Raw genomic sequence first — 16191 nt, 5'->3', positions numbered from 1 at the left:
CCAATTCCTGGGCTGAAAGTGAGATGATTTCATGAACACTTAAGTGGGTGGGAAAAACATCTTAGAAGGGTCCCCTGCCCACCCCACAAGCTGCTACGGTTGCCTCTTCACTTCTTTCATTTATGAAACACTATAGGGGAGACAGAAGTGGGGTTTACAGCTCATATTAGAGACTAATTGATAAGCTCGATAAATCCCAGCCCAAATATCCACAAAAGGTATGCTAATCAGCAAAACTGACACATGACCTTGGAAATGCAGCCTGTTGTACAATGAACATGAGTACAAGGAAGGAGCTACCTGTCCTAGAGACCAGTGTCTCTAGGATCTGAAGTGTCATGAGGGAAGGGGATGGGGGAACAAAATCATTTGTTTTAAAAACCAAGTCTGGGATCCGCGGCCTTACTGAAGTACGGTATTTAATCCTGTGCTCCCATTACGACAGACTTCTTTGCTGTACACACAGTTTTGAGTAATTAAGTTTGAACTTCAGCTTCTAATAACCATCCAAAACTAGTACAGAACCTGACACATAGAAAGAGCACAGTAGATATTTATTAATGAACAAAGAACGAGTCACATTTAGGGCAAATACCGTTTAATAAAACATAACTTTACAATCCAGTTTGTCTAGTTAGCTAAGAATGTTAATGTAGGAATGTAACCCTTTTTCTGTATAATTACCTCTCTCCTGTTACGAGGCTCTTGTTCTATTGTGTATATCCTACTATATAAGCATTTAGGATACATAGTACAAATAAATGCAGTGGATGCCAAGGTTAACCTTCATTATGATGAAGGGACAAACCTTCTAGGCCTAAATATAGCAGAAAAACATCACATATTAAATCAAACTTTTGGGTGATTTACAGATTATAAAAATACTAGAATCTTTAATGTACTAAAACTTTACAAATTTTAGATAATAACTAGTAAATGTGGCAATCTGAGGCAAAGCAGAATAAATAAATTTCGAAAAGATAAAAAGTGGATACCATGCCCGCCCTTTGAACTTTAATACACGGCCACTACTTACCCTGCATTTCCCAGTCAGTCATTCAGTGTGGCCTACGCTAAGGAGACTTAACGCAGGTGATATTCTGGATGAAAACACGACGTAGCCATTCCTTTTTCCACCCATGTATTTAGCTGGACTTCCATCCATTACCAGTTAGAGAGGTGTGAATCGTGACCCTTAAAGTCATGGCTTCTTAGAAAAATGTAACTGATTTCTCCTTTTCATTTTGAGGATTTTACTGCTCACCCCAAAATGAGAGCGAATGAAGGCCATACTGCAGCTCCGCCCTCCAGAGCCCTGACAGACACTGCTGCGGGACTGGGATATTCCTCCCCAGTAAGCCTGTAGCAGCCTCAAATCCTCTGCCACATGGCCCCCCAACCGCCACTGCTAACTCATCAGTTTGCTACGGCAGGAGAAATGCCATATGGCACCTTCCCTGCTCCACCTGGAGACAGAAGGGGATCCTGAGCCCTCTGAAGCTCTAGCTCCCCAAAGTGACGAAGGCATCAACTAAGACAGGTATGGGAATCTTCTTAAACTTCTCATCTTTTGGTTCTCATGCTGTCACCCTTCACAGAACCAATCGAAGTTTTTCAAAATGATTCATGATAAACTCAATATTCTTTAAAAACTTTGATGCTGTGACAGTGCAAACAGCATTCATTTTATTGCTCGACTTCGCATGGGCACATACATAGTTAATTTTTAAAAACCATTTATACAGATGTTATTGATAAAGCTCATGTAACAACTGAGTGAAAATACAAAGAATATCAAAGCTAAAACACTCTGTAATAAATACAAATACAATGAAAATGATAAAACTTTGTTTTTAAAGTCAGTTTGAGAGAAGGAAGAATATTACATTGAGTGAACTATACATCTAGAAACAAAACAACTCAGCATTTGGTACAATCATCATCCTAACATAAGAACGTTAAATACCACAAACGGCGCCCACTGAATGGGTGCTGCAGCTTAAAAACAGAAGCAGAAGGAGCTGCTCTATCAAACTATAAAGGTGGCCGGAACAGTCTCTAACTCCCATCAATGCGATCAGTTCAATGCACCATAAGTTCGAAGCAGACTTAGTGTTGTAAAATAAAGCAAGTTACATTGTATTTAAAAGAAAGGAACTCGTGCTCTGGGCTGTAAATACAAGGGGGGAAATGACTTGGTGAAAATAAAACCCATTCAGGGCAACAAACTATGTGCAAAACAAAATGTACACTATACACAGCACTATTTAAAAACTCTTTACACCAAGAAATAAGACCTTTGAAATAAAACTCATCTCTGTACTGCATATGAGCTCTACAAAGTAACCACTGTTCATAATTAAGCATTCATGATGGAAAGGCAATGTATGGAAACGTGACATCACATATCTGAAATAACACAACTTGAGGAAGGATTAAAGAAACCCAGTTAAGAGGGACGTGGTGGAAATAAATATTCACATTAAACATGAGGTGCAAGTCCAAGGTCCAACGACACATTGGGGGATTTTATTTGCTTAGCACCTATTTGGAAGTAATCAGGTAACATACTTTTGAAAATGAAATCTAAATCATGTTTTTATAAATTATGTTGGTGATACTACAGACTATTAGGGTAATTTGTTTCTTTTAAAGCTCTAGTAAGTCATTATTATAGTTAAAAAGGCACTCAAAAAGCAATGGTATTTGCCTGCCTGATATTGTACAGTATGGTAGTAGCATTTCATTATTACCGCATCCATCAGTTACAATTTCTCTAAAGAATTCATGTACTTACTTTTTACTGAAAGATTGTAAGAGTAGGCACAATTACACTGTACTAGTGCTTTAATATAAAAGAGAGATGGACCTGCAACAGGTAAGGGACTATTGTGAAAGCTGAAAACTCCTGATAATCAAATAGTATACAAACCTTTTCTGTACATTTCAAGATGTCCTTCGGTACTAAGAATGCAGTAAGAAAACACGAAGAGTTTGGGAAGAAAAGGGTCAGCAGAAGCGTGTTACTACTGCACAGTTACGACTAGCTTGCATGTAGCAGTCAAATTTGGCTGAATGAAGTGAATTTAAATACTTAGAAACTACGTAAGTAGTTCTCAACTTGAAAGCAGCAAAATTTCCACTTCTTTTATCCCCTGCCCCGCCCCTGATAGCTTTCTTGGAATTCTAACCTATAAAGGAGAAAAACTGGAGCTGCTCTGGGTGGGAGGGTGGGGGCGGGGAGTTACAGGAGCCTGCTGAAATACCAACCAGGCCCTTCCTCTCCCTCTCGCGTCCTTCCTGTCAAAACACTACTTCTGAGGCACCTCTGAGGAACCCCTAGGCTCCAAGAACAGACTGAAAAACCAGTCCGTCATATGAAAGAACACAAAGGCTCTATTCGCTTCATAATTACACTGCAAAATTTAAACAAGCCTATATCATCAAAATTTGCTATTCTTGATTTCACATCAGTGTAAAAAGAAAGAATAGAACAGATGTCTGAAGGCTAAATTTAAAAATCTTCCCATGATTTGATTTTTCCAATCCCTCACTCCAGAAGTTTGGTTGTCTAATGGATCATGCAACATGCCACACACATTAAAAGCTAAATCTGGATATTTCAGAATCAGATGCTGATCTCCAACACCAAGAGAACTGAGATTTCCTTACTTTCAAAATGCACTCTTCAGTTTTAAAGTAATTTATACCATAGAGTTAAATTCACTATTTCTTTAGTAATCACCTCCCCTGCCCCACCACCCTCACTTCATTTTGTTACGCAAAAGCAGGGTTTACTAAGTTTACTAAATAATCTTCAGAGCAAATTTTTTCCTTTTTTATAGTTTTGGCTGATTAAAATATCCTGAGCATCTAAACAAAGATTCAGGATGATCTGCCTGTTAGAAACTTACACTGTAATGAGAATATAAGTTAGATGTACTTGTTATTGGAGACTTTGGTTTACAGAAAGAGTATATATATTAAAGATAAGCTGACCCAGCAAAAGAACAAAAATCCCATCCCATCCACATGAACTGAGAAGCTATAAAAATGCAAGATTCCCATTTAAGATGAAAACTAAATCCAAAATCCTGGTCATACTAATTCAAGATAAAAAATTAGGATTTTTTTTTTAAGTCTTTTAAAAACAGGGAGCCCCTGAATCTTATTGTAGCAAATAAGCTACTAAGTTTAGACTAAATAGTTGCATTAGGAATTTGACAACCAAAATAATATAGCTGTATTCCAGGAAATTTGTGCTTGAAAAATATAAAAAAGACTCAGTTAGGCAAGGTTGAAACGTATAATGCTTTTAAAATATAATGCTTTGCTATAGAAAAATGTAATATGTAAATTTTTTAAAGATAATGATTCTTTTAGCCAATTGTTTAGAAAGGTAGAATAATTCAAAATAATTTTATTTTATTTTTTTTTTACAAAGAGCAAGTACAGGAGCTGTTCAAAATCATGTATTCAATCAAAATGAAATGTGACTTGTACCGACTGCTGAAGTTGTCTTGATGTTTGAGAGACTTGAAATCTGTGAAGCGATTTGAACAGATTACCTTTTATAAAAATAGTAGTCTTTAAGTGTAGAATACTGCCTAACTCTGGAAATGTAGGAAAAGTCAGCATTCTTTAGGTTCAAGATATTAATTTTAAATAGCAGCTGAATGTGGCCTCATGGCAAAGCATAAAGACCTCTTATTTTCCTTGAAAAGGAATTTCAAAATTGTCCTTTCCCCTCACAGTGTCCTAAAATTTTTTTAAAGGGGGGGCATTTTCCTGTATTTCAGCATTCTTTGAAACTCTGCTGAAAGGAGGCCGTCCCGGGTATAAACAGAGTCCTGGGTAAATCCTTGAAGTCTGTCATTCCACAGCAAATCCACATGTTTCTTCAATGGCTGTTAGCAGCTTTTCATATAACTTTTCATAGCTTTCATAGGGCGGAATGTCTATTCGATTGAAGCTGTAAATAAGCAAATCAGATTTTACACAGTTCATCTGAAATAAATAAACCAGCCTGGCAAGTCTATATTGATACAGCCACATCACTTCGTGTTACGCAGACAATTAAAAGAAAGAGGTTATATTTCTCTAAAGTAGAGATTACCACTTTCAGGTTTTCCTACCAATTTTGGAATAATCTTAAGTCATTTAAAGAGTTGCTTATCATTCCTTTTAAAGGTCCATGTAGTAGCAATAACAATAAATGAAGTGTCACCTGTTTGAAACTAATACCTATGCAAATGGAATAAGACAGAAAAAAGCTACAAAAATAACTTACCACGTGTGGGCTTTTGGCAGGTTGTTAGTGCAGGCATCAATCTGGTGGATGGTAAAGAGTCGTGGGCCTGCAGCACCTGCAAAAGAAGCAAATGTGGGTCGGATCACGGCAGGTATCTGCATCAGTCTCCCGAACCTCAGAATATAACTGGTACATAAACCACAGGGTCTAGCGATAGAGAAATATGACGACTTCACATGAGCTGCCCCCAAAATTCTTTTCCCCAGAAAAGAATCTGGGTTTGATAGCTGGAACTGACCTTGGAGAGGGATGAATTCTTTAAACGTGCTAGCATTTCCATTTGAGAAAAAGTTCAGGATTCAAACACTTTCCTAAATTCCATCTTCTACAGAAAATCAGTGTCCAAAAATTATGAGAAAAGTAAGTGGATAAATCCAAGATTATATACCTACGCACATTCAAAAAGATGACTTCCTAAATGTAAATTAAGGTTTCATGCCTCAAACTTGGCTGAGAGCAAAAGATCAGCAGTCCACAGAGTAAATCTCAGTTAATATAAGACAGCCCATACAAACATACAAAACGCTTTCTGCACCTGGGTAATCTGATAATGATGAATTTCCCAGGCTGGGAATATGAGCACAACTCAAAGTGTGCTTTCCCCGTGGACTTGCGACATATGTGCAGTGAGCCACACTGTTGGATTATGTACCAGTCTTGCTTTGCATACCCGCAGTCACCACCAGCAGCGGCAGCTTTAAAAATAAAGAGCTTCACAGGGAAAGGAAGCAACTGCCACCCAGTGGAGCAACACGTTCATTAGCATATTACCAACTCGTCCAAACATTAAACAGCTAGTCCGCAGATAATAATTCTTTAAAATGGAACAGGGTTGTAAATAAAAAGTCTGATGCCATGCAATAATTACCATGCTCTGACCAAACAAATGGCTTCCACGACTCATGCTGCCTCTTTCTTTAAGAGGATAAAGAAGTAGAGGGGTGAGACATCCCAAGGGGGTAAAGGCTTTGCCAGGGTGAGGCGTGAAGGTGGAGGCAGACAGAGCCCCGCACAGGAATGTGCGGCAGAATTTAGAAGCAAGGCGACCAGAAGAGGAAAGGCAGAGCATCACCACATACGGTCTCTAACGTGCAGCACTCACTACAATCACAGAGAACCCCAGCAGAAAAGGCTCTTGGCGGGGCCAAAGGAAAGGAAGAAGAAGGGTGCAAGACTGTGAGCATTACAGATAAGAAAAGGGTGAAAAGAGAATCTCTTTATAAGCACGTGGTTTGTAAACCATATAAATCGGGTACTGACCCCCTCCCCCAATCACCTGATGCCACATGGTCTGTCCCTCTGGCTTTCTTACCTTGTAAAGCTTTGAAGCCCTGCAGAGGCACTCTAGACGAGCCGGTCACAAACTGAAGCAACCGTGCTCGGCGCTCCTCATCAAAAAACTCCACAGCTTTCCAGAACCACTTGACAACATTGCTGTCTGGTGTACAGTGTTTTAACCGGGTGTTCACCTTCCAGTCGTTAACATCTATCTTTCCAAGTCCACAAATAATGAGCTGTTAAAATATTGCACAAACTATGAGCCCGTGGAAACCCAAGTTAAGCCAAAAGTTCCTTGAAATACAACTTAGATTTGCAGTGCTGGCTCTCGTATGATGGTTCCTAATCAAGAGTACACATCAGAATCGTCTTAAAAGCTTTTCAAAAACGTACACACTGGGTCCTATGCGCAGAGATTTTAATCCTGTGCGTCTGGGGTGACAGTAAGAAGCTGTATTTTAAAAAGCTCATTTTCAGGTTCCCTACTCAGAGTGTGAGAACCACCACTATGAGGGACACAAGATGAAAGTTCTATAATTTCATAAAATCATACTTTTTTTAAATAAATAGAAACTAGACTCAAAGAGTAAATATATTTATATGCCTTCCTGAAGCCCTACACCGTATTATTCTGGTTTCAACACTTACTAGCTTTGGGATTCTGGGATTCACCTTCCTCGGCTAGCGCGTCCCTCTGCTGTAACACAGCAGTAACATCTATTTCACTACATCCTGTGAAAGCAACCGGTGGTGTACAGGACTCGAGAAACACGTTGGATAAGTGATATAATCTGTTTGATCAACTTAAAATCTTATCAAAATACGAAATACATGCACACACCGATACAGAGGTCTGCCTTGTATCCTGATGCAGGGTCAGTACACACGAACTGTATCAAAATCACCTCGATACTAATACTAATCTGAGTGTAAAACATAACTTGCAAATACTACGTTTTATAATTCTAGCAGCCCAGTATAACACTAAAATTACATACTTTTTAATAAAAAGTTTAATTTCATCAGCACTAGAAACTATGTAATAAACCCCGACTATATTGAATAAAATCTCCAATGAAGCTTCTATAGCATTCTGAAAAGATTACTGAATGGCAGCCACACTGAAGAGGGAAGTGGTTATCCAAATCGGATTAGAGAAGTATTTATAACACAAAAGATAATTCCTAAATTCTTTTCTTCAGAGGAGTGGTAATTATAAGGCCAAATTCCTCATTTATGTATGAACAGATGAAAATGCATTACATTTCAACTTTACTGCCTTTCCCGCTATGTTCTTGTCCTCGTGACTACTTCCTTCAGACCAGGTCACTACGGAATAGTTCAGCCACAAAAGGAACAGGGATGGCACTGAGTCAAACCAATCCTTTTAGACGGTTTGCTAACAGGTCTGTTAACAGACTTTGTTAGAAAGGACACTGAAATAAATAAAATTATGTAAACATCAAATATTTATGCTCTCCCTAGCTACTAGTTAAACTCAGGACCTCTGGTAGAATAAAACCTTTGTTTTGCAAAGTAGCTTGGTGGAAATTCAGATGTATTTGTTAAAGGTCTTAATTATAAAACCAGAACTAAGGTGCTTTAAGGACCAGTTTTAAAAGAAAATTTAAAAAAAAACAAAACAACTTTACTGTTTATTACAGCTACTGTTAATAATGAATGTTTCCAAAGAGACGAAGTATGTTTAGATATAGTTTATCCTAAGTATTTTAATTATTTCCTCTATGTTCTACCAAATGCTTTCATTCAAAGTGTAAATTGATTGAGTCTAGGCTTTTATTCCAAATAAATTTCAATGTGGTGGAGAGCAAGGAATCAAAACGTATTTAACTAAATCAATAACCACTTAATTACAGAATAGAAAACAATACTGGAAGAAGGTACACGTAAGACATGAAATATGTTGAAAATAAGAAAGGATACAGGGAAAAATAAAATGTTCACAATATGAGAGATTGTTCCTATAGGTAATGACAGCACCACAAAAGGATCTCTGTGAGAAGTAAAATGCAGAAATTCCAAAGTAGGAACGACGTCTCCTGTGAATAAGAATTCTCACAGTATTGCACCACAAAATACCAGAAATACAACTTTCCTCTAAAAGCACCAGAAATACAACTTTCCTCTAAAACTGAGTAACAGAAAATTCCTAACCTTTCCCTGTTACATTAGGTGACGTCGGGACATTGGTACACTGACCTCTAACTCCTTCTCATCAAACGTCTTCAGGAGATGCTGCGGAATCACTTCGTTGAATCCCTTCTGCAGAGCCAGGAACTGCGCTTCAATACCGCGTAGAAACCTCCAGTTCACATACAGCCTGGAAACATCAGGCAGGGAGGGGTTTCACGTGATCAGATGTGTTCGGATTTGGTGATTATTATGAACTTCTTCTTTGGTGACAATGTACTTTACAAGCATCTAGCAAAACAGCTCAGAAGCCTGGGGGCTGGCTCGAACAGCCACTGGGACACAGTCTGGCGCCCAGTTGTCACTGTTGGCTGGGTTTCTGGGTTATCCCCAGGTGATCAGAGCATCTCACCTTCCCCATGGCCTCTCTCCCCCTAGCAAGACAACCAGACTTCTGATGGGGTGGCCAGTTTCCCAGAGCACAAGAGCAGACACTGTCAGATCTTTTCAAGGCCTAAGCCTGGAAATGACCGATGTCACTTCTGTTGTATTCTTTTGGTTAAAGCGCGTCACATGCCAACCCAGGTTCTGTTTGGAGGAGGGCCTGTACAAAGGCGCAGATACCAGGACACCGTGTGGGCACGTGCAGCAAAGCCACCACGGCTAGCTACACAGTCCCAGCTGACGCCACACAGAGGAGCGGTGTGCCGTCCCTGCTGTTCTCTGTCCAAATGCCTGACCCACAGAATTGTGAGAAATAATAAATGGAGGTTGTTTTTAAGTCACTAAATTCTGCAGAAGCCTATTTTATAGCAATAAGTAACACCACCTAAATTCTTAAGTGTTTTTCCATACTGCGCTTCTAGAACATCGGAACAATTCTCAGGATTGAGAGCATGGAAGTGTTTACCTGACATATTCCTTTTTATTTTCTTCGGTAACAGGGATACTCTTGCCATTTGGTTTAAGTTCATGCTGAATAATTTCCCCATAAGCATTATGTTCGACACAGAATGTATGGTCCAAAACACCTGTAATATCATTCTCACTAGAAAGGAAAGAGAGGGCAGGATACTTAACAGGAAAATCTAAAACGCAGATCTTACAGATGTATTAAATTGGTGAGACAGATAAAACTAAAGTAGCTTTTAAAGTAATAACATTCACTAACTTTTAGAAATTTGAAATATACAGGAAAACAGTAGAAAGAAAAAGTCTTAGATGGTCCTATAATCACTAAATATTTTCTCTGCATTTTTAAAATTTTAAAGAAGTACATCCATTTTGAAACAGTATCTTTTTTAAAAGCTCAGATTCTAACTATAATAAACATACAAGACTCAATACGTACAGTATCCACACTAAACTGTTATGAAGATCTGGATCAACTAACTCCATGTCATCCAAAGTAATTGACTTCCCCAGCAACTGTTTATAAAAAGGCAATGTGAAACCACCATCAATATAATGTCCATGAAACACAGCCATTCCCATTATTCGTCCAACAAAGTGGAAATATGATAAGTGTTCCTGAAATTGAAAAGACTTCATGTAAATACTCGAGTTAGATACTATCCAGGGAATTTTTGATAAAAATTAAATATTTAAGCAACATTCATCTTTTTGTAATAAGTATCAAGTGATACTCTAATCTGCAACTATTTAGATGGAATAGGCTATCATATCAAAGCTCAGTAATCATTAGGGAAAGTTTCTATTAGGAATGCTCAAGTTTCTGTACGTTGCTATAAAATATCAAATCAGAGTCAATGTCTCCCTCAAAGGGTTGAGTCAGTTTGTAAAATATATCTTTAGAAATTAAGTCCAGAGGACAGTCCCCCTGCAGCTTCACCAAACCACTAATGGATCCTTCCTGTTCTCCACCTCTCCTCTCTCATCCTGCTGAGCCCTTTACAATCCTGGCTCTGTCATGGAAAGCAGCTTTCAATGCTAAACCTCCCTATTTCCTTGACCTAGCCAGAAACTGAACTTCAAAACATCATATGTTTAAAGGCACAGATTTCCTATCTAACTTGGACTTCAGTCCTGATTCTGCCAGTTACTAGCTATGCATACTTGGGCAAATTACCTATGGGACTAATTTTCCCCCATAGGTCTAATTTTCCACATCTGGAAAAATGAGGGTAATAATAGTACCTAAAAAGGATCTCTGTGCGGAGTAAAATGAGATGATGAAGCCCATGGTACCCAAACAGAACCATCGCCTAAAAATCTTCCCTTTATAAAATCTTCCCTGCGATGAATCTGACATTCCTACCATGTTTGGATATATGTGGTCTTTCATGATAAATTGTTTTGTTAGTTGGATATCTGTATTTTAAACTTCTTTTACTTTTCTATTTCATAAATAATCTTTAATCCTCCCTTTTTATCTTAAAAAGTTTTTGTATCTTTAAAAAGTAATACATGTTAACTACAAAATATTTAAAAAATACAGACATGCAAAAAAAATCACCTATAATCTAATACCCAGAGATAACTAACATATTATAGTGCAGGTCCTTTCAATGCATATATATATATATATATACATGCCAAAATTTTATACTATTTTGTAATCTTCTTTTCACTTAATATATCACAAACACCATCTTGACATGCAATAACTATTATCTCACAATGTCATTTTAGTAGCTATATAATATGTCCTTGTATGGAAGGATAATAGAAATAATATAAAAACAAATTAGTAACAGCTAATTTTTGTTGAGTGCTTAATAATATATAATAAAATATAGCACTGTCCTAAATACTTGATGTGCACGGTCCGACTGAATTGTCACAACCATTTTGAGATATAAACTATATTTATTTTATTATTAGCAATGATAAAATTGATGCTTAAGTTAATGAATTTGTCCAAGGTCCCAAAGCTATGAAGTAGTGGGACCCAGATATGATCTCATGTCTTTCTAATTCCAGAATCTATGTTCTTAACCATTAATGTCATTCTGCTTCATGTCATACTTTAATCAATCCTCTTCCTAATAGACAATGCTGTTTCAAACTGAGGCTACTATAAACAATAACACAGTAAACATCTTTGTGCCCAAACTGTTGAACACATCCATAATTGTTTACTTAAGAAAACTTTCTAAAAGAGGAATTGCTAAGTCCAAGGATGTGACTAGAACAAGCACAATAATCCTAAATCATAAACTACACTGACATTTAAAGATGAAAAGTATTGTAGGTCACAAGTTAATACACGTCATTATAACCACCAATCATACCGGGTTAACTGCAGAATCAGGATTGATCTGCAGTGTATAGATATCATCTCTTGAATACTGGAAGAGGCCATAGTATGGATTCAACATTTCATGTGACAAGAGATATAACCACTCCCTAGAAAAGAAGGTATGACAAAGGAATTGTTTGTTAATGAATACGCATATTTTAAGATATGCTATTAATCATTTTAGCAAAGAATTTTTTAAATAAAAGAAAATAAAGCGCTAACTGGTTACATAAGATCACACTGGAAAAATCTACCATGCCCCAAAAACAAATGAAAATTCTTATTTTGTTATTACGCAGTCTCTTCTTGCTCATTTTGGGCAATTTTATGACATATTAGCACCAGAGAGTGTATAAAGTTATTACCCAGAAGTACCAACTACTAATTAGATGCTGCAGCCCAGTGGTCTGTTTTTAATCACTAAATAAATTGTGATCCATGATAAAGATAAAAAGAATGAAAGAATGTGGTTTTATTTCAAAACATCCATGTGATCTATATTATCCTGGTTCACTCGTATCACAGCAGATTTACGGTAGTTAATATAGATACATATAACAATATTAATTTACTCTCACTTTTGGACAAGGTGTGTTTTGTTGCTGGTATTGTTTTAGTAAGGAAATGTCATTATCCATTTCATCATCATCTTGGTGTAAACCCTAAAATATACCATATATACCAAATATACCATGATTTGGTGTATCTGGGGTATGTTCCAACCACTTCTTGGTTTCGAGTGTACATCAACATTTTTATTTATTTATTTACTTATTTAAATTTTAATTTTTTTTTTTAGGCAAGGCAACCCTTGGTTGACCTCACAGATTGCAAGGATCTTGTCAGCTTACAATTCCTTATTTTTTATTTTTTATGCCTACAGCACCTGGTAATATTTTTAAAACTTCATAATAAGTAGTACCATCGCCTTAAACTTTATTAAATCCTTTATACTTTTCAAAGGATAAAAGATAACTTGTTATTCATCTTGACAAAAGTGAAATATAATCACTAGTCCAGGACTTAATGAGACGTAGTTCTAGTCTACTTTCTTGTCATTCCTCAGCTAGGAACAGTATTTATACATGTTATAGATTAAATAAACTGGATAATATATTTTTAGGAAATGAATTAAACACACTGGATAATATATTTTTAGGAAATGCAATGAAATACTATTAAAATAGTTAAAGGAAAATGTTTCAAAGCTCTATAATGTGGTATAGTCTAATTCAAATCACTACCATTTATGTAATACTTGAAAAACTTCAAAGATTAAAACTCCAAAGATTAAAAATAAGTGAGGTCTCCACATTAAGTAATTTTTCCAATACACATAATACTCACCTGACATGTCTTGTATGCTTTTTATGCATATATGTGTTTTTTTTAAAGAAAATCCAAATTTTTTTCTTTCACTAAGTATTTAGAACACACATCAAAGCAGAATCTAAGTACTTTTGGGTTCTACTATGGAATAAAGATCAGAAAAAGCAGTTCACTGCCACATCCCACTTAGTCTGCCCAAATCCTAGGAGCAGTAAGGTTAAGAAAGAAATAAAAAACTCATTACTTATTTGGCCTATACACATAATTATAGCATTTAGATTCCATCAGTTTTCCCAACAAGGATTCAAAATCTAGTTATGAATAAATTATAAAAATTCTACAGAAACCATCGAATCCTAAGTATAGTACACAAGTGATCAATTCTAAAACCCCAAACTAAAGAAACTATCCATTTGTAAGTAAAAAAATCACAAAATGAAAATTAAGTCTACAGGTGAAAACAAGTAATGCTAAGAAACAATTATAAATTGTATGAGTATACAATTTCATTAAGGCTGGATTCAGGTTAGAGGAAGTGGAATTATCATGATGGTCCTTAGAATGTTTCACTACAGAGCTATAATGTTTCTGCTACATTTATAGAAAGTGAATTTTCACACCTGGAAACAAATTTTATGTGTGAATATAACATAAGGACTATTTAGGATATATACACACATACACTCCTTATTAACAAGGTTAAAAAGCACAGCAATGGAAGCAAAGGTTAACAACTTTCAGTTTAGAATATACATCATTAAAGTCTCAAGATTGTTCCTGACAATGTATAGCAGAGTCCGGAATAACATGTACTGAAAGAGAAAGATAAAAAAACACAAGGCCTGCAGGTGCGACCAAGAGTCCCTGCAGGGCTGCAGCAGTTTTCAGAGGAAGTCTCCCTAAGCTATATGATCCCCTGGGGAGTCCTCAGATACTCTTCCGCAGCAGTACTAGCCCAACCTCATTGTGACTGTATCTGTTAGGACAGCTTCTTATTGTAAACATCAGGCGATATTATACAAGAAAATAAATATCAATGAGAAGATTACACCACAGAAAATATCTTAAATTTATAAATATAAGAATCCATATGTCGTTTCCTAACGAACAAGTCTTTACCTGGCAACGCCTCCATAGTCAAGACCTTCTTCTCCACGAAATTTTATCATTAGTCGCTTCCAGAGATCTTTTGGTCTCATTTTCATGACCTGTCGATATGATTCCTGAAAAGTTTTTTAACATACTATAATTACTAGGTGCTTTTAACCTATTATTTAAACTCTCCCTCCCATCCCACCTACAAAACGTACATTTATTTAAATATAGTGAAATTCATTCAACAATCAAATCAGTAGATAAACTCTGTTTAAAACCTCCTGGAACTCCTAAAATCAAAATGAATATAGCTTGCTACTCCTAAAACCAATTCATTTGATAAATGTTATATTAAAAACCTACTAAATGCAAAACTCCATATTTAAGTTCTATGAACCATAGCAATAATTCCACTCACGTTAAAAACAGAATTTGATAGAGGTACCAAACTTTTTTAAGTTGCTTGACCTAATTCTAGGTCACAGGCACCAGTAGAAAATAAAGGTAAGAAAAAGAAAAGTTCCAAAAGAACATAAGTAATCATTAGTGTAGTCTTCATTAAACTGACAATGTTATATCATTTTAAAATACAAATGACTGACTACAAACAAGGTCAGAACTGTTCTGAAAGAAAAAAGGTTCGTCCTTTGGGAAAAGGATTATCAAGCCCCCAACATCTCTTGCCCAGGATTCCTCTAATGAGAGGAAAACCCTTGCCTCAAAACTCTGCCACTAATTATGTAAGAACTTTGAAGTTGATATTAGGGTTATAAAATCCAAAGATAAAAGAAAATACTAGAAAGAAAGATTTTTAAATAAATTCAGGAAGGAGTCTTCTAGTAATTAAACAAAACGATTTTTGGATTGAAGCGTCCCTTACCTTCTGGAAGAAGTGGAAATTAAGAGATGGACAATACTTGTGGTCTTTTACAACTCATTAACAAGTAAGCATGTGCAACACAGACACCAAGCTGAACCAACTGAAATACCTCACGCTCTTCATCCCATTTTAATGTTTATCTTATACGTTAAATCTCCCTGATAATATTGCCTTTATTCTCCCCAATTAAAAAAGAAATGAGAACTCTCCCATTCTAAAGAGGTATGAGTCCCAAAAAGTATTCCTGCAGAGTAAAACACCAAAATTTAACTTTTCTCTATTTCAAAATAACACCTGTAGGTTTACCTCAAAAATCTCTTCCCTGGAAACCTCAATGCGGCAATGGCCAGCCTGAGGCTGTTGCTGGGAAAGTTCTTGCCGCAAAATTTTCAGTTTCTGAACCAGGTCTCGCTTGTACCGTGGGACTGTCAGACACTCTGTGTCATCAGGGCATAACGATACCACTTGCTGTTGCTGTTGGTCTTTCAATTGGTTCTGCCGACTAGAAATAAACAAAAATATTATTAAAGTATTTAAATTAAAAAGACTGCAATTATACATTTAAAATAGCATCATACTATAAAACAAGTCTAGCTATTAATTTCCAGGCCTTATTATATTCTTGGCTTATCATTTTGACAATAAACTACCTATTTAGAAATAAAGTTTATTTCTCAAAATCTATATGAATTTATGAAATTGGAAAAGAGTTTTATCCATAAAGCTTTGTACAGCTGCTGAGAAGAAAATTTCTCAAATACTGTTTCCATTTTTTTCTGCATAGTTTATCACCCATTTTAAAATTCAGGCCTATGCCAAGCCCTGTGCCTGTTATCTAAAGTCCGTCTCTCTCAAAGAGACAGTTTGAACTGGCAGCTTGGCAAG

At 36.4% G+C, this 16191-nt stretch overlaps 1 protein-coding gene across 2 annotated transcripts in view; it reads right to left on the bottom strand.

The window, feature by feature from the left end:
• Positions 1-1663: 1663 nt before the first annotated feature.
• Positions 1664-16191, bottom strand: part of SMURF2 (SMAD specific E3 ubiquitin protein ligase 2) — a 95787-nt gene continuing 81259 nt past the window's right edge. For both annotated transcript variants that reach the window (XM_011368514.1, XM_023535651.1), the window contains 9 exons: positions 15613-15808; positions 14451-14554; positions 11995-12109; positions 10092-10270; positions 9651-9788; positions 8810-8930; positions 6624-6825; positions 5291-5366; positions 1664-4972 (listed from right to left, as the gene is read on the bottom strand). In XM_011368514.1, coding sequence (XP_011366816.1) covers positions 4873-4972; positions 5291-5366; positions 6624-6825; positions 8810-8930; positions 9651-9788; positions 10092-10270; positions 11995-12109; positions 14451-14554; positions 15613-15808 — 1231 coding nt within the window. In that variant the 3' untranslated portion in view covers positions 1664-4872. The remainder of the gene's footprint in view (positions 4973-5290; positions 5367-6623; positions 6826-8809; positions 8931-9650; positions 9789-10091; positions 10271-11994; positions 12110-14450; positions 14555-15612; positions 15809-16191) is intronic.

The sequence above is a fragment of the Pteropus vampyrus genome, unplaced genomic scaffold, assembly GCF_000151845.1.
Source record: "Pteropus vampyrus isolate Shadow unplaced genomic scaffold, Pvam_2.0 Scaffold143, whole genome shotgun sequence".
Lineage (NCBI taxonomy): Eukaryota > Metazoa > Chordata > Mammalia > Chiroptera > Pteropodidae > Pteropus > Pteropus vampyrus.
Note: the sequence above shows the minus strand (reverse complement) of the source record. Positions and strands in the feature narration are given on the sequence as shown.